General features: G+C 51.3%; 6 protein-coding genes across 6 annotated transcripts; 2 read left to right on the top strand and 4 right to left on the bottom strand.

The window, feature by feature from the left end:
- Positions 1-5: 5 nt before the first annotated feature.
- PC9H_000790 (uncharacterized protein) lies at positions 6-2,296 on the top strand (the record flags this gene model as incomplete). Its single annotated transcript, XM_036770444.1, has 7 exons — positions 6-446; positions 508-651; positions 710-1,324; positions 1,388-1,582; positions 1,638-1,796; positions 1,851-2,139; positions 2,199-2,296. 7 exons carry the CDS (start codon positions 6-8, stop codon positions 2,294-2,296), a joined length of 1,941 nt encoding a protein of 646 aa, XP_036636289.1.
- Positions 2,297-2,601: 305 nt separating this feature from the next.
- On the bottom strand, positions 2,602-3,360 carry PC9H_000789 (uncharacterized protein; the record flags this gene model as incomplete). The annotated part of the gene is made up of 4 exons (XM_036770443.1): positions 2,602-2,876; positions 2,934-2,981; positions 3,035-3,259; positions 3,312-3,360. The coding sequence occupies 4 exons, from the start codon at positions 3,358-3,360 to the stop codon at positions 2,602-2,604; spliced, it is 597 nt and encodes a 198-aa protein (XP_036636288.1).
- A 498-nt stretch (positions 3,361-3,858) lies between these two features.
- On the bottom strand, positions 3,859-4,497 carry PC9H_000788 (uncharacterized protein; the record flags this gene model as incomplete). The annotated part of the gene is made up of 2 exons (XM_036770442.1): positions 3,859-4,017; positions 4,066-4,497. The coding sequence occupies 2 exons, from the start codon at positions 4,495-4,497 to the stop codon at positions 3,859-3,861; spliced, it is 591 nt and encodes a 196-aa protein (XP_036636287.1).
- Positions 4,498-4,873: 376 nt separating this feature from the next.
- PC9H_000787 (uncharacterized protein) lies at positions 4,874-6,842 on the top strand (the record flags this gene model as incomplete). The annotated part of the gene is made up of 5 exons (XM_036770441.1): positions 4,874-5,251; positions 5,308-5,542; positions 5,593-6,190; positions 6,252-6,553; positions 6,610-6,842. The coding sequence occupies 5 exons, from the start codon at positions 4,874-4,876 to the stop codon at positions 6,840-6,842; spliced, it is 1,746 nt and encodes a 581-aa protein (XP_036636286.1).
- A 149-nt stretch (positions 6,843-6,991) lies between these two features.
- On the bottom strand, positions 6,992-9,469 carry SDH1_2 (succinate dehydrogenase flavoprotein subunit; the record flags this gene model as incomplete). The annotated part of the gene is made up of 12 exons (XM_036770440.1): positions 6,992-7,259; positions 7,310-7,411; positions 7,463-7,543; positions 7,594-7,867; positions 7,919-8,218; positions 8,271-8,742; positions 8,794-8,871; positions 8,922-8,963; positions 9,013-9,036; positions 9,085-9,196; positions 9,248-9,303; positions 9,356-9,469. The coding sequence occupies 12 exons, from the start codon at positions 9,467-9,469 to the stop codon at positions 6,992-6,994; spliced, it is 1,923 nt and encodes a 640-aa protein (XP_036636285.1).
- A 263-nt stretch (positions 9,470-9,732) lies between these two features.
- Positions 9,733-15,792, bottom strand: PC9H_000785 (uncharacterized protein; the record flags this gene model as incomplete). Its single annotated transcript, XM_036770439.1, has 23 exons — positions 9,733-10,569; positions 10,625-11,052; positions 11,100-11,242; positions 11,298-11,801; positions 11,851-11,918; positions 11,974-12,216; positions 12,270-12,399; positions 12,900-13,429; positions 13,479-13,523; positions 13,574-13,654; positions 13,705-13,798; positions 13,856-13,895; positions 13,947-14,040; positions 14,101-14,407; positions 14,461-14,671; positions 14,724-14,802; positions 14,866-14,884; positions 14,936-15,020; positions 15,071-15,178; positions 15,234-15,379; positions 15,430-15,530; positions 15,581-15,614; positions 15,662-15,792. 23 exons carry the CDS (start codon positions 15,790-15,792, stop codon positions 9,733-9,735), a joined length of 4,458 nt encoding a protein of 1,485 aa, XP_036636284.1.
- Positions 15,793-16,855: the final 1,063 nt, after the last annotated feature.

Raw genomic sequence — 16,855 nt, 5'->3', positions numbered from 1 at the left:
CTTCCATGTCGCTATGGCTACCCCGCCCTCCACCGTCCTTTATTGCCCGCTCGTCCTGTAGCAGACCCCATTATTTTACTAGACTTTCGTATTCACGCATTGCTTATATCCCGCTCGACACGACACGACGTGCGGGGATCGTTGGGAACCGCTTCCAGAGCACTAAACCCGCGTCTGCACCTGCTAGGGTGACTGCCAATGCCGCCAATGCTTCCCCGACGGTTCCGGCGGACCCCGCGACTTCATCGGAGGTAAAACCCTCACCGCCCGCGAACAAGGAGGAACCCAAGGGTCCGTTAATGACCAGGGTATGGAAGAAGGTTAAGCATGAAGCTCAGCACTACTGGCACGGGTCGAAGCTTCTTGTTTCGGAAGTCCGCATCTCAGCAAGACTTCAGTGGAAAATCTTGCATGGAGAGACGTTGACGCGACGAGAGCGCAGACAGGTTCGTGTTCTTGACACTGGTGACAATGCAGAGCGAATCTGATATATACATCCTCATATAGCTCAAGCGAACGACGCAGGATCTACTGCGGCTCGTACCCTTCGCAGTCTTCATAATTGTACCCTTCATGGAGCTTTTGTTACCCGTCGCATTGAAGCTCTTCCCCAATATGCTGCCCTCTACATTTGAGGACAAGTATGCTGCTGTGAGTCTCGCATCAGCAACATCCCCTACGATACTTCTCATATTTGTGCGACCTGTAGGAAGAGAAACAGCGCAAACTCCTTCGTTCTCGTCTTGAGATGGCTAAATTCCTTCAAGAAACGCTGCGCGAGTCTGGTTTGAAGGCCAACGCCCACATAGTCGGTAGCGACGCCTTCAAGGAGTTCTTCCGCAAGGTTCGGTCTACTGGTGAATCCCCCTCCGCTCAAGACGTCATCCAGGTCGCCAAGCTCTTCGATGACGACCTCACCTTGGACAACCTCTCACGTCCACAACTGGTTTCAATGTCACGGTATATGGGCTTGAACGCTTTCGGCACGGATAACTTCCTTCGTGGTACTATTCGCGCGAGGCTACGCGAATTGAGACGGGACGACCAGCTCATCTACTCCGAAGGCGTAGACGAGCTGTCTGTTGCTGAACTTATTGCGGCGTGTCAATCTCGTGGTATTCGAACTGGTGGTGTCTCTCCTGCACGTCTCCGCGACGAGTTGACGACCTGGATCCAACTTCATCTCCATGACCGTGTCTCTGGTGTACTCCTCGTTCTTGGCCGTGCGTTCAACTTTGACAAGAAGCCTGGTGATGAAGAGGATGGCAAAACAAACGTCATAAGAAGCATCGAAAGCGTCCTGAGTGGTCTTCCTGACAATCTCGTGAGTACTTCATGATTTGTTTACCCAAGGGCGGTAGCACTAACCCACGGAAACTCGGTATAGCTTAATGAAGCCGAACTCGAAGTTGATTCCGAGAAGGCGAGCTACAAACAGAAACTCGAGGTCTTGCAGCAACAAGAGGAGCTCATCGAGGACGAACAAGAACAAGAACAGAAGGAGGAAGATGCTCGCCGTGCCGCCAAAGAAGCCGCGGAATTGGAAGCGCGTACTGCCCGTTCCCTCTTACCTGATTCTGAAGTGAGTCGGCTCGCTGTAATCGGTGTAACACCGGGCTAATCTGCGATGGTACCAGCTTCTGCCTGAGCAGCTCGAAGACGAAGACGCCAGAATGACAACCGAGCAACTGAAAGAACTTAGCGAAGCCTTGTCAATTCTTTCTGCCAAATCCAGTGTACTGAAGGAACGTGATGAACTTCGCGCGCTCATGGAAGAGAATCTCCAAGCTGAAGAAGTAAGGCCTTATCCATCTGTCATTGGCTCTTTGTCTAATTCCCTTCCTTTTCAGGACCCCAAATCTCCTTCTGGTGCCTTGACCAAGCGTATTCGTTCCATGCTCACCAAGATCGACGGACAACTCCAGGAATACGACTCGCGTGTCGGTTCCTCGCTGCAACTCATATCGGCCGATCCACAAGGCCGTATCTCGGTTCAAGACCTTGAGAAGGCCCTGACTGTGATCAAACACAAGCCGGACGATGACGTCGGCAGGGCGGTCATAGAAAAACTTGACGTGGATAAAGACGGGTATGTTGAGCTAGAGCATGTCTTGGGTTTGGTTAGAGAGGAGGGTTTGGGTGAGTCGAGTTGCGATTCATTGGAACTATTGTTGAGCTGATTAACGCTTCCTTCGTAGGTCTCGTACTGGATGATGACGCTCAGACGATTCTTGGGCAAGGCACAGAACTAAAAAATGCAAAAGCCCCCCGCAAGGAGGATATTGTACAGGAATGATATAGTCGCCCATAGACCTCTTATAATAATTGCGGGATGGATTGCACCTAGGATTCTCCGTCTCACTTCGAGGCATAGTTATTTCCTTGCTAATAGATCCCCTCTGCTTAGCAGTCGGTGAGAAGCGAGATTGATAAACCAATTATTATGAATATGATACACCAACTTGGGACAAGAAAAATATAACAATCCAATCATCGATGCATCAGCATCACGCGTCAAACTCGTAAAGGCATTACTTTTCAACATAACGAAACTGTCCATAGGTTCCGAACAAGCGAAACTGCCGTGCCGTGGCGACCACGTCAGCTCTCGAGTTTCTCACTGGCGTCGGAGGTGTAATATTCGGCTGCGTTTTTGGTGGATGATGAAGTGGTGACGGCTTGGGGAGCGTCGTCATCCGATTCTTCCTCGGGTTTATCCGCCCAGAAGCGGCCTGCCTGGAGTGCGAGGACGCCGGTCAGAGCGACGCTGCAGATGAGGTTGTTCGACGCTAGGTCGAGGGCAGCGGTTCTGAGGTTGCTGGGGATGGGGTCCTTGAGTGCGTGTGTAGGAAGCGGAGCAAACTTCGCGAAGATGCCTATACAATGAATGATTCAATAAATCCGGGTTCATCATTTTAGGCGAGAAGGCGCACTGGGTAACACCGAGTACAAGTACATGCCCATGGTCGAAGCGAACAAGACTGAGTGCATGGGTAAGTATATGTTTTGGGGGTTACAGAGAAAATGCACGTACAGAGGCTGCCCCCGTCGAACATGAGATTCCCAGCCTCGCCGTCTCGCAGGCTCCATAATATGGTTGTGCCTCCGAGTAAGGTGATACACCCCAGGAAGTAAAGCAGCTCCTGCGGTGCCTTCGCGAGGATTGAGTAGTAGGATGCTGCGGTCCACAGGTGCTCGTCAGTGATTGGCGACTTCCATAGTGTGACTGAATCGGCAATCCAGTTCGTGAAGAGGGCACCTGGGGAGATATGTGAGTATTGGGGGGACTCTGCGCCGTTGTTTGTGCTCACCAAGCAAGAAACTTGTTGTACAGACGACCACACCAGCGCGAATGCCCATGACTGTTGGTGGTGGTGGTGGTGGTATTTTTGTGGAGAGATCGATCGGGCAATTCACTCGCATATGATTGTAAGATCACGTGAGCTTCTCCCCTATTCACTCTGCGCGGAGTCCGCACCTCTTCTGCTCGAGCTTTAACGACGGATCTTTGACCGAAAGCAACGTTTAGCCCAGTCTCGCAACCCCATATACCTTCTTTGTACCGTAGTACAGTAAAGGTGGTGTCAAATCCCATCGCGTCAACTAGAGGCGATCGTAGAACACGGACGCGACTTCCACAATTACTTACGGATGAAAGTATTCAGAGTGGTGGAGTGAAGCATCTAATTATCATTGTTGGTCATAACTGTAGCGTGCTCAACGAATTCTACAACTGGAATGAAGCCCGAAACCGAGGTGTTGGGTGTGTTGCTACATTCCGGTTGGTGGCAATGGGATCGACGCAATCTGAGTATTGAGTGGAGGATATAGGCATTCCCAAAGGGGCGGAAGTCTGTTTCACCACTGGTCTCCCTCAATTTGCGTGAAATATCGCTCCTTCGCCTGTTTACTGAGTACGTGTACAGCAAAATCTCCGGCGTCGACCATCGCCCACCCATTGTGCATCTTTTTCTTGGGGTTCACACCAAGAGGCAAAGGTGGTGACATCCCGAGTAACTGCGGCGCGTCAGGGTAGTCGGGAAATGGATGATGCAGTTCACTCACAGTCTTCCTAACAAGCCTCACCACGGACTCAATTCCCCCTTTGCTCTCCGTGCCTTCCTTGACTTGGGCCAGGACTACCCAATTCCATACCCCGCCAGGTATGTCAAACGCAGACTCGCCTGCATTTGTTCCCCCTCTTTTGCGCCTTCCTTGAGGCTTGCGCAAAGGTAACGGGGGTCCCATGACGCGTCCCAAGGAGCGATCTACAACAATTGTCGACGGCTCCAGGTGGGGGGACGATGCTAGTTGGCTATGAAGTTCTTTGATCGAATGCGGTACATCTTTGGGCAGTGGCGGTGGTCTCGTAGTGAGGGGATTTTCGGTCAAATGAGGAGGTGGTGGACGCTGAAGAAATGCTTCCGTGTCAACAAACCACGGCGTTGTGGAGAGCGACCTCTGTGTGGGCCGGCATATTCGTCGTAGAGCCTGCATGAAGAACTGGAATGAAGTACTGACCGTGGGAATGGAAGTGCATTAGAACGAGATTCTCTCACGCACCACCTTCAATCACAAACCGCTACAATGTCGAGTCGCGCTGGAGGCCTCTACGGAGGCATACAGTTTTCCAGTTCCACAAATGTGACCCCTTCAGTCCAGGTGCCAGCCGCCGCACCAGCCCCCGAAGTTTCCGTCCAGCCTCCTTCCTTCCAACCACCACCATCCGCAAATCCCCCCGCCCAGAGCACCAAGAATGAACCTGCACCAGCTCAAACACCCCAGGGAGCTGCAGGAAAACCCACAGCCGGTATCTCCATCTTTCTCTACCTGCCTCGCGCACTAGGAGAGCTTGCTTATTGATGCGTTCACAATGGCACTTCCAACGAATTGTTCCCTGCATAATCACCTGCGAACTCAAGCTTGGTCGGCTGCTCTGGCATTTGCTCCCGTTCGTCGGAATCCCGCACAGAAAGCGAAGGCGCCGATCAATAGGCTGCCTGTAGGCGCTTCGGTCACTGCTACGACATCGGCGACGATATCCGCCACCGCCACCGTTTCCTCGACGGCCGTTATTTTTGCGCCTCCGGAGCTGGTCGACCCATCTGCTGCGGCACAAGAAGCTGAAAGCACGACTCAGGCGTGGGGGAAGAAAGTGAAACCCCCTTCTATGGTGCTCGATGAAGATGTGAACGGATTCCGATCATCTCGTGGTGGACGGGGAAACAAAAAGAAAGGCAAAGGGAAGAAGGTGCGTTGTTGATTGGGTGCTAGCAGGAGTACATACTGGAAGGCAGTGGATTATAGAACAAAAATGCACCCCTCGTCAACGTCTGGGATCCTACGGAGCAATACGATCCTCTACGGCCCAATGATTACAACGAATACAAAATGTGGAAGCAACGAGAGCGCATACAAAAACGTGAAGAGCTCGCAGAACAGCGTCGCAAGGAGGAACGCAAACGCTACAGACGGGACGGTAGCTATTCGGATAGCGAAAATACCGACGATGATGATGATGAGAGGCCTCCTCGAAAAATGGGTGGGTTCGCCCATCCCAACGTCGAGTATATGCGCTTAGAACTTTCATAGGGCGCCACGATGACTACACGGAGGAACCCCACGAGAGCGCCATGGAAGAAGATAGTCGGCCACCTTACCAGGCCACCGCGCCCGCATCTGCGGTGGATCGTAGTCTGACAGGAGACGAAGCGTACATGCGACGCCTCGCGCTTTCGGGCATGCGACTACCGTCTCCGCTGCCAGTTCAGTCGTATCCGCCAGCTGCGATGGAAGAAGATCCTAATGCTATTCCGGGGTTAGTCCCGACCGTAGCTGCTCCCCCACCAACGCTCTCGGGCGAAGAAGCATATCTTCGTCGCGTTGCATTATCTCAAGGCCAACGACCTGATATGCCGACCTTTGCGCCAGCGATAAACGCGCCAGCGTTCGCCCCTCCCGTGCGCCCACCCTCTCCCCCGGAGTTAGCGTACAACCCCTTCGCGCCACCAGAAAATGTTCCCCCGCCCCCTCCTGGTGGACCGGGAAGCGTACCCGCAGGGTTCCAAGATATCCAAGATAAAATCAAGGCTGCTGCTGCTATTGCGGCCAAACTGAGCGCGCTGTCTGCTGCTCCCGCTTCAGAAGGATCGGGGTCCAGTTCCCCGGTACCTGATCCAGCTCCCAAGAAGTATGTCGTTATCGGTCACCGATGCCTGTATTCACATACTGATATAAATCTTTTGAAATAGGCCTGACCCACACGGATTCGCCGCACGTCTTATGGCAAAATGGGGTCATAAGGAGGGGCAGGGACTTGGTGCCGATGGATCTGGTATTGTCAACGCTTTGGCCGTTGAACAAGTCAAAGCGGGGAAAGCAGGCGGTGGATCCAAAGGAGTCGGGTCGAAGATGGGTAAGATTGTAAACAACAACGAGGACGCGAAGACGAGGGAAGACAAGGAACGATTTGGCGAACCAAGCAGGGTAATCGTCTTGACCAACATGGTTGGACCTGAAGACGTAGAGGATGAAGAGCTACGAGAGGAAATAGGTATGCGCGATTTTTCTCACCACTAGCAAGCCGTAGATTCTGACGTTTCGTCGCAGGGGACGAGTGCTCAAAGAATGGTACAGTTGAACGAGTTGTGGTGCATTTGGTCAATCCCGCTCCGCCGAACCCTGAAGATGCAGTACGCATCTTCGTACTCTTTGCAGGCCCTGTTGGTGCTTGGAAAACAGTGCGAGAGTTGGATGGTCGTTATTTCGGTGGGCGTAGTGTACGAGCCAGGTATTTCTTGGAGAGTCGGTTCAACCGCTCCGACCTAGATTCGCCATTGTGAATCCTGCGCAGAGACTCATATCCTTTCTGGTGAACCGGTTTCATAATGTAATCTGAACCATTTATCTTGGGTTTTCTATCTGTTGTTTATGCATAATGATGCTATAGAAGAACAAAGTGGGACGATGCTAAATACAGAAATATCAAAGCTCAGTACACTCGCTTGAAAGGCGGTACGGCCTTGCATTCATTTTCGTCCAACGTGGTGTCGATGACACGGCGGTACGAGAGCTCGACGTCGGGGGTCTCAGGGTTGCGTTGGAAAGAAAGAGTGTGCTTCATCCAGTTCTCATCGTCACGATCGGGGAAATCTTCGCGAGCATGAGCACCACGAGATTCCTTGCGAGCAGCGGCAGAGGTAATGGTTTGGATAGCACACTGGAGAATGTTGCGGAGTTCGAGGGTCTCAACCAAATCGCTATAAGAAATAGTTAGCAAACGAAGTACACGATAGTTTAATGTACTCACGAGTTCCAGATCATGCTACGATCCTTAATGCCGACGTTCTTGACGAAGTTCTTGTAGACTTCCTTGACCTTGACGACACCCTCGTCAAGGGTTTGTTGTGTACTTGAAGTACATAAGTAATCGGCAAAGATATGGTAGGGATTGTGTAGTTACCGGAAGACAGCAGCGTCGGACTGCATGGCCTTCTGCATGTCCAGTCTGATTTTAGCAGTGGGCTCGGGGCCATCGGCGTTCCTAAAACATCAAGTTAAATGCGATTCATTGAATTCAGAGGATAGACATACCTGATCGCATCGAGGTATTCGATGGTTTCAAGGCCGGCTTCCTCAGGGATGGCTTTATGAGGTTTGCCAGGGGTGAGTGTGTCCTTGATGTGGTGAGCGCAAGCGCGACCGAAAACGACAATATCAAGTAGCGAGTTGGCACCGAGACGGTTCGCGCCGTGGACGGAAACGCAGGCGGCTTCGCCAGCAGCATAGAGACCGGGTACGACTTTGTCGTTGCCTTGAGCATCGACGGTGAGGACTTCACCGGTGTACTTGGTAGGGATACCACCCACTATATATGATTAGACTTATCCAATCTCGGTGAAATCAACAATGAACGTACTGTTGTAGTGGACTGTCGGCAGAACAGGGATTGGTTCCTTCGTGACATCAACGCCAGAGAAGATGGCGGCGGTCTCAGAGATACCAGGGAGACGTTCGTGGAGAACCTCAGCGGGAAGATGGCTGAGTTGTAAGTAAATGTGATCCTTCTCAGGACCAACACCACGGCCCTCGCGGATTTCGATGGTCATGCTACGAGAGACGACATCACGAGAGGCAAGATCCTTCGCCGTTGGGGCGTAACGCTCCATGAAACGTTCTCCCTCCGAGTTAAGGAGGTAACCTCCCTCACCACGAGAGCCTAGAACAAGGTATAAGTACACTTTGCCAGGGTGACACGTAGCATAACATACCCTCTGTGATCAAGCAGCCAGCTCCATAAATTCCTGTGGGGTGGAACTGGACGAACTCCAAGTCCTGGAGAGGCAAGCCAGCGCGGGCAACCATGGCGTTACCGTCACCAGAGCACGTGTGTGCACTCGTGCAACTAAAGTATGCTCTTCCGTAGCCTCCAGTAGCGAGAACAGTCTTATGCGCGCGGAAGCGATGCAATGTACCATCTTCCATGTTCAAAGCAATGACACCAACGCATTCACCGTCTTGCATGATTAGGTCGAGGGCGAAATACTCAATGAAGAAGTTCGTGTCGTGGCGAAGGGACTGTCCGTAAAGAGTGTGCAGGAGGGCATGACCAGTTCGGTCGGCGGCGGCGGCACAACGATAGGCCTGTCCTCCCTTTCCAAACTTTAGCGACTGACCACCAAAAGCTCGTTGGTAGATCTTGCCCTCCTTCGTACGAGAGAAGGGCACACCAAAGTGCTCAAGCTAACCAAACACTGATCAGGTCATTTGAAACGCAGAGCACTTTATCCATACCTCAATGACTGTGTTAGGTGCCTCACGACACATGTAGTGGATGGCATCCTGGTCTCCCAACCAGTCCGAACCCTTGACCTGAAAAGACGTAAAAATTTGCCTTTCGGAAGGAGCACACAATAACTCACTGTATCGTACATGTGCCATCGCCAATCATCTTCCGTCATGTTCTGCAGATCTGTTATTACCTAGGTCGTTTCTCAATGGCAAGTTACTTACTCCCAATGCAGCATTTATTCCACCCTATACCGTGTGTAAGTCAAATAATATGGATAAAATCACTATACGCGCCTGTGCAGCAACAGTATGACTTCGAGTGGGGAAGAGTTTGGTGATGCATGCTGTCTTGAATCCTGCCTCAGCAAGACCAAAAGCAGCGCGAAGACCAGCACCACCAGCACCGCTGAGAACGTTGTAAGGACGCTGAATCGAGGAATAGCATCGCGAGACTCACACTACTATCGCATCGTATTCGTGTTCGATCAGAGGGTACTTTCCTGAGGACCACGACTGGCACGAATGGTGAGCGTCCAGGGTATATTGCAGTGCTAATTTGACGTACCTTGACCTCTTCAGCCTTGACTGGGTTTGTCGCCACAACCTTGTGTGCAGGAGCTGAGGAATGGAATGCCCGTTGGCGTCGAACGAGCGTCCTTTGGAGGGACCTTTTGAACATTGTTGTGGGCGACGAGGATGGCGACGAGAAGAGAGAGGAATTTGGAATAATGGTCCGTTGGCTCCGACGCCCTCAAGCACCCAGAACGTTATCTTCCGAGCGGCAACCAATCACAGGCGCGTGATTTCCCGGTCTCGGCTTTCCACTGGCCCTCCGGTTTGCAACCCCTTTTCTTACCGCCGCAGGTATCTAACTCAAGTAAACGCAGTTGCAAACAATATACAGTATGGTACAGATGTATTATATCACTCCAATCTCGCGCACTACTTGAGCACACCAAGAGGGTCGCTGTGAGAGGCTCTGCCTCTCGCTCGCGGAGTTTGATCGCTGTTGAGTTTGTCCAAGGACGGAGGCGGAAGGAGAGATGTAGATGTTGGCGGTGGTGGACGTGGGAGGACTGCAGCGGGCAGCGCAGGAGTGTCAGCGAAACTAGATTTAGTATGATTCCATGGGGCCTTTGTCGTTAAGTCATTCTTCGGAGGAGACCGAGAACTCGACAGCGTAGAGCTGGACGACATGCGAGGGACAGGCTTTCTCTGCGAAGGGGTGGCTGCTGTACTGCCCGAAGAGAATGTGGTGGTATGCGGACTTGTCAACCGGGATCGGGAATCCGCTATTGACACGGGGGCTGGAGCAGCAGGCCTTGGAAGATTGAAACGCACTTCGCCTGGAGTGGTAGAACCCAAAGAATCGCCTCTATTGTGAGAGGCTGACGAGGTGGATTGGCTACGCCTATGATATTCTTCCTCGCTATAGAGCCGCTCGTCATCTACCGACTCAGGACCAGTTCTAAGGACGTCCCGGACATAAGCAAGCGATTCCAATGCGTCACGTTTCCTGCTTTGAATGTTCTTTACCCGGACAGGGTCCGTGGATTCGGATTCATCTTGCAGGAGTGTGTCTACGATCCAACTGACGGAGTCTGCAAGCTTCTTGTTGTTCGCCCTGAAGTGAGCAATCTCACGTTCCATTTCGAAACGTGTTCGTGGTTCCCAAGGAGGTCGGTCCTCGTGTGGTCGTTCGTCGGTAAGTGGATATGTTGAAGGGGAAGTGGCATTAGGTGATCGGACAAGGGAGGCCGCCAAATCTGGTATGTTTCTCTAAAAAACGGGGATCGTTATGCAAGGAGAGATCGCAGCAACGCAGCACACTTACCCTGAATTCCGAAACAGCGTTCATGAAGGATTTGTTAATGCCGAGGGTTTCTCCGCGTTCTAGCAAGCCTCTGGCTATTCCTTCAGGGAAGCCGAACTGAGGAGGAGGTGAACGGGGAAGATGTCCTCGTCCGTGGCTGAGATCAGAAGTGGAGGCAGATTTCTCTCGCGGCGTGTGCCCTAGACGGCGAACTTGGTCGGAAGCTGAAGGCGATTCCTGGACTTCCAAGGGTATATTGAGCAAATTCCTATTCTCTAAGACCACCGATACCCCAGTCGTTGGTGTAGGCGACATTTGGAAGGCCAAAGCCTGCCGCAGCAGGAGAGATGTGTGGTGGGGCATGCCATCTGAGGATGCTTCCGCCTCAGACGGTAGTGCTGGATAGCGCAGAAGCACGGTCAGCTGGCCGCTATAGTCTGACTGAAGCACTGGGAGCAAGTGTAAGCCAGACGCCTCGAACCGAAGAGGCACATACAGTGAGCTCTTATCCGAACTAGCATGGCGACACATATCCACTGTGCGAGGTCCAATGTTGGGTCAACGGCGAACAAGCCGTCCCAAAGTAGCATCGAATCCCGAAGTGGAAACTCCCTCGTAAAGAGCAACCGAAGCCAGCGTCTATAAATGTCCAGTGGTTCATGAAGAGCCTCCGGTGAGTATGGTACGCACTCACATGCCGTAGATCTGAGGCTCGATCCCTGCAGACTGCATGTGCTTGAATAGTACTGGGTCTACATTCCTTAACAAGTTTGACTGGAGGTTGTTACAGGCCTTGACGATAGGCGCAACGTAATCCGGAGCAGCTGGACCGTTTGCAATATTGATATTGACGTGTGTAGACAAAGGTGACGCTTGTCCTACGACTGCTTGTGGAGGGGCTTCCCGCCATTCATACCATCGAGAAGCGCCTTTCATTAAGGAGATGAAAAGTGTCCATGCATCTGCTGCTACCCAGGACCGATCACAGATGTCGCCCAAAAGCTCAGCGTCGTCGAAAGGCTGTGTCTGTCCTTGAAATGGTCCAGAGTCAAATTCCACAGCGTGATACAGTGGTGCCAAAAGTTCATGCATCCCTTGACGATATCCTATCGACGGATTCGCAGAGGCATACAGAAACAAAATATTGGTAAGTTGGGCTTGAACGTCGCTGTCGCGAAAGTAGTCCATTTCGGGAAAACTAGAAGAGGTCAGTAAATCGCTGGCAGCTGTGGAGAGAAGTTCCGTACGTTCTCTCAACATCTTGCCGGATCGTCTTCCTTAACTCAACTGACGCAAACCACTCCGTCCATGGATTCTAGTGAGGGATTGCATCGTGAGCAAGGGTATAAGGACTCGTTGAGCTTACGCACGTCATTGTGCAGACTAAGGGGGTTATTCAAATCCAAATCGCCGACGCTTTTGCTTTGTTGGAAAACAGGAAGCCCCGGCACTTGAAGCCCAGCTTCATAACTGCCATCTGGTGCTTTCATGAATTTCAAGAGTGAATCGACGAATTTCTTCCGAGAAGCGTGCAGCGAATCCCGCATGTATACGGGGGATACCCCAGAGGCCACCACTGGCAGTGGGCCACCGTAAGCCTCTAAGAAGAAGAGCTACCTAACACGTTAGATCAGATTAATTGTGGGGCACTAGGCGGCGCACTTACCTTCCAAGCAAGACTCCTCCCGGCGCGACAGAAATCTTTGTCTAGATGACTGAGTAACCTATCCCCTAAAGCATCATCCCTGAGCTTTGAAAGTGTGCGGCCAGACGCAAAGAGACTGTGGTATGCAGTCCTGTGTAGACACAATTGAGTCCATGATCAAGACAGCAAGATCAATAAAGCCAACTTTATGGCTTCTAGACGATGTGAGCTTGCTTCTACCATCAAACGTTCTGGGAACAAAAATCAACGAGGATGTCGAAGGTGTAGTATAAGGCTGGTCACGGTAACCAAACGGTAGCAACTTACAGCAAGCCCTGGGATTTAGCGCTCATCGGGGCGACAGCGGCGCTTACCTCCATATTATTTACATAACATGTAGATCGGAGATGGGCAGCCTTGAATATCGAGATCGCCGCAAGTTACTGACAAGAATGAGTTTCAATTTACGGCCATATACGACACTACGGCCTGCAAAAGTACAGGGTACAACCGCACAATCTCACTAAAGATACAGATATTCTAGTACTTACTACTAAATAAAGGCGAAACAAAGTCTAATTACAATTGATTATACTATACACTCGCCTGGACCCTTAAAATTAGAAGAGAGGACGCCAACTCGTCGCATACTGTGCTGAGGCATTTTCATTGTACAGGTTGCTTAATTCTTGCGCGTAGGTTTCCCACTGTACCGGCATGGGCGCTACCACGGGGCGCGTGTTTGGGTCAAAACCAACGGCTGGTTGGTCTTGGGAGACACTTCGCATGAAGTATGTGAGGCTGAAATCCATAGTAGCTTCGCCAGATTGTTGAAAGACGGTACCATCCGGTAGGTCGGACTGAGAAGGGGGCGAAACATCTCCCCTATATTCAGTGGTATCGGGCCAACTGAACTGGTTGGGAGGGGTTTGTTGCCGGTCAGCGGGATACTGTGGATATATCTTTAGGTCATCATTCATGATAGTGTCGGTAGCCTCCGACTTCTTTGGCCTATGCTTCGCAAGTAGCGAAGACAGAAACCGGGAGTACAGTGCTGGAGTGTGTCGCCCGTCCAAGGCCACCTCTTTCGAGCCCAGAACGTCGATCAATTGCCCTACAAGGGACACTATGCCTTGGTATTGGCCCTCATCGAGCAGGGGAAGAAGCTTTGGTCTCAGAAACTAGCGGAAAGTCAGTACATCTGTCGTCAGCATCCTGTGATATACGTACGTTGAGCAGGAATGCGGCTGCGAAAGAAACATATAGGAAATGCGCCTGTGTGACTGGTGAAGTCCATATTGCCGAAAGAAACACGAATCACACACCTCCATGGCATAGCGCAGAGTTCCTGTCGGGTAGAGCTTATCAATCATTATGCGTATCACACTTCGTGCTGCATCGATCGACTACGTATAATTAGAAAAGTTTCTAGGAACACAGTTACTCCAAGACTTACCTTCTGGACCACATATGAGTCACGGTTCAGGCCTCGTTTGAGTTGTTGCTGAAAAGCCAGGGATAAAACAACCAAGCGGAGGTACGCAGCGATCCTTTATCGCGGTTAGCGGGCTATTTGAAGAAATATTACCCAGCATAACATAACTCACATTTGCGTGGTTGTTCCGCGATAGATGCAAATAGATGTGGCTAAAAAAAGTTAGTGGTCACGTTGGAAGGGAGTGTGAAGGCAACACGTACCAGCAGAGTCTTGAGCATATCTTCGTATCCATTTATTCATCCCAGCTGACAAACGGCCATCGAATTTTACACAAATGGAGACTGGGTCGAAGCTCTATGCACATGGTGAGTACGTCCCTGGAAACCTGGAAACGGGCAGGGGGAAGAGCTATACCTCCCCACGTTTCAACCTTAAGTCCTCCTCTGCGATTTCATTCCGCCATTCCGCCATGAGGATGATGAGCTCGACGTAGCCGCATAGATGGATATCGAAATCAATGTTTATGGACGATGTCTTGTACCAGTCTTCGGAATGCTTGGCAGTGTAATCATCCAAGCGCAGCATGGGTTGCTTCCCAAACTGAATAGCATGAGATCCATCGACGCAAAAGCAATTTAACCAGGTCCGGGTCCGGTTCAGGGCCTCCCTATCGTCAAGATGAGGAGGCGGAGGCTGATTTAGTTGCAGTTCCAGTGCCATCCTACGTCAGGCAACGTGTTTAGCGCACATTAGATTACCCAGCAGTTCAATCACCTTATTGCCACTCCCATGAGGAGCCAGCTTCTGTCTTCTGTCCACCTCTTCTTCGGAACTGGGTACACCGCGAGTAGCAGATAGGCCTGGCAGACATCGACGCTCTTAGAAGCGTCGATCAATGCCTTCCCCGCAGCATCTCGCGCAAAGTCCTTCGCAAGATGATATAGATTCGGTCGTTCCGTGTAGTACCGGGACGCGGTGGCGCAAACTGTGGAGCAGCTGGTCAAAGAACCGTTCGGACTTCGGTAAGCCTCACTTACCGACTGTGAATAGGAACGGAGACGTCCATATTAGTCGTTCCGGGGTATGCAAATCAGGGTCAAGGATGGAGAAAAAGGGCTAGTAGGACGGAGGAATAAGGACATTAGGAAGCAACATGGTTTATGTCAATCAGGGACTTACATTGATTCGGTCGAAGAAACTGTAACATGATTAGCCAATTGAAGGCAATGATAATGAATAGAAGGCACACATGCGAAATAACTCGACTATCTCTGGCGGATAAAGTCCGCAGTGTTTCACTATATTTGGAGGAGATAGCGCGTGCAATCCTCCTCCTGCACCGTGGAGTTAGCCTTGCGAGAGGGCAGATAGGAAGAGCACTTACCTTGAGGGAAGAACGTCGTAATAGCCATATCTACTGCGGACACATTGTGGCTCATGTACCGGGGGTGCTCGATGCCAGCGTGCTCATATACTCTCCACTGGTTGGGATCTTTGAGAATGATATCTGAGACTGAGAGCCTTGAAGAGTGGAAGCGTCTACAAACCAGAAGCCTCCGATGATGTGTCAGAGTGGGCTTTCGCCATCCATTCGCGTATCTTGGTTTCGGTTTTGATCTTGTCGAATTCCAGCAGTAAGGACTTGATTTGCAGGTCCTGGTTTAGAGAACGCTCTTGAAGATCTTCGTGCGTTCTGAACCAGCGTCACATTACTGTCATATAGAGCCATAAAGCGTTCCTTACGGAGCAGGCTTGCGCTTCTTGCGCGTCCGTGCCATGCATTGATAGTTCCCCGCCTGGCACCGTTGGCACGCACTGTCCCCGGGGCTAAACTCGCACCGAACCTGGAGGAAGCGGGTTATATAGAGTCTCTTATAAACTTCGTTTGAATTACCTTCAAGGATTTACAATGAACACAAGCGCCAGTTCTAGGAATGTCTTAGCCGGAGATCGAGGATGGAGCTGACATACATACAGCTTCCCAGTACCGCGTGAACCTTGCCTTGATTGAGTGCCTTGCGTGCGGTGACTGGATTCTGTGTCGCTCCCTTCGTTGCTTGGAGCGACGGGGTAGAAAGAATTAGGGATCGAGGCTGGCATAGTCATAGAGGGGCAGGAACTAGTTGAGGAGAGGGAAGAGAATCGATGGAAGAATCTGGCTTCCTCTGTACAGATATTTGGGTTTCGTAGATCATAGTAAGGTTCCAGTATGATCAAGAAGCACAGATGCCGGAATAAATCGCCGGAGGTGTCAGACGGTGTACTAATTAGTTTTGGAACAATGGCTCACCGTGGATAAAACCTCCACTTCACGTGCCTAACCTATTGGGCTGAGGGAAGATTGGCCGGATTTAATGTGATGAGATATAAATGGCTGGCTGATGGCAGTAGAACGGGGGCGGTGAGCGGATGGGCAATGCACAGCTATTTGTGAGGATGGTGCGCTCGGCTTATATACCAAAATGTTATATTGTGGCCGTAGGGTAAGTGCAAACCAATCCTAAGTTCGAAGAGGAGAATGCCTCCAAGACTTGCCGAAGAGAACGGACATCTGCAGGGCTGAATCCAAATGCCGATGGAGGTAACATAGCGCTCGCTACCTCCCATACATGTTCCCTCGCCAGAAATCCTATGTTCTTCCCCGGGCGGAGGCCGTAGCTGAAACAGCGCAGATGGTGACCACTTGAACTACAGATATGGGCGCAGACCCTTGCCCGCATGGAGTGCAGGATGGACTCAGAAACAGCGGTGTGAGAGTCTAGTGATGTTGTGGGGAGATTGTGGGGGTTATTAATAATCATGGAGGGCAAACAGTGATTGCTAACGGACCTTTCGGGTTTCGGTGAGCAAAGGACCTTCGATGTGGTACGATGACAAACGAAGAGCCACACATCGTGTTTGAGTGAAAGAGAGCTCAGCAGCCAGCCGATAAGGAAGTAAATTCAAAGGGCCATCGGTCCGTTCTCAAATGTCAGTAGGCCCCTCCGCAATGTCAATGTCACCCAATCGGCAACCAACAGGCCATCACATAGATTCCGTGGCGTTGGGCCTGGGACCATGTGCAGGTGTACGTACTCGAAGTTAACGTACCGAAAATTCTGAGAAAATTCCTACGCGCCGCGTTTTGAGAAGTGGGCAAGGAGTCAGTACGCGCACTAGGCCAAGCGTG

Source organism: Pleurotus ostreatus (genome assembly GCF_014466165.1).
Source record: "Pleurotus ostreatus strain PC9 chromosome Unknown scaffold_1, whole genome shotgun sequence".
Lineage (NCBI taxonomy): Eukaryota > Fungi > Basidiomycota > Agaricomycetes > Agaricales > Pleurotaceae > Pleurotus > Pleurotus ostreatus.
Note: the sequence above shows the minus strand (reverse complement) of the source record. Positions and strands in the feature narration are given on the sequence as shown.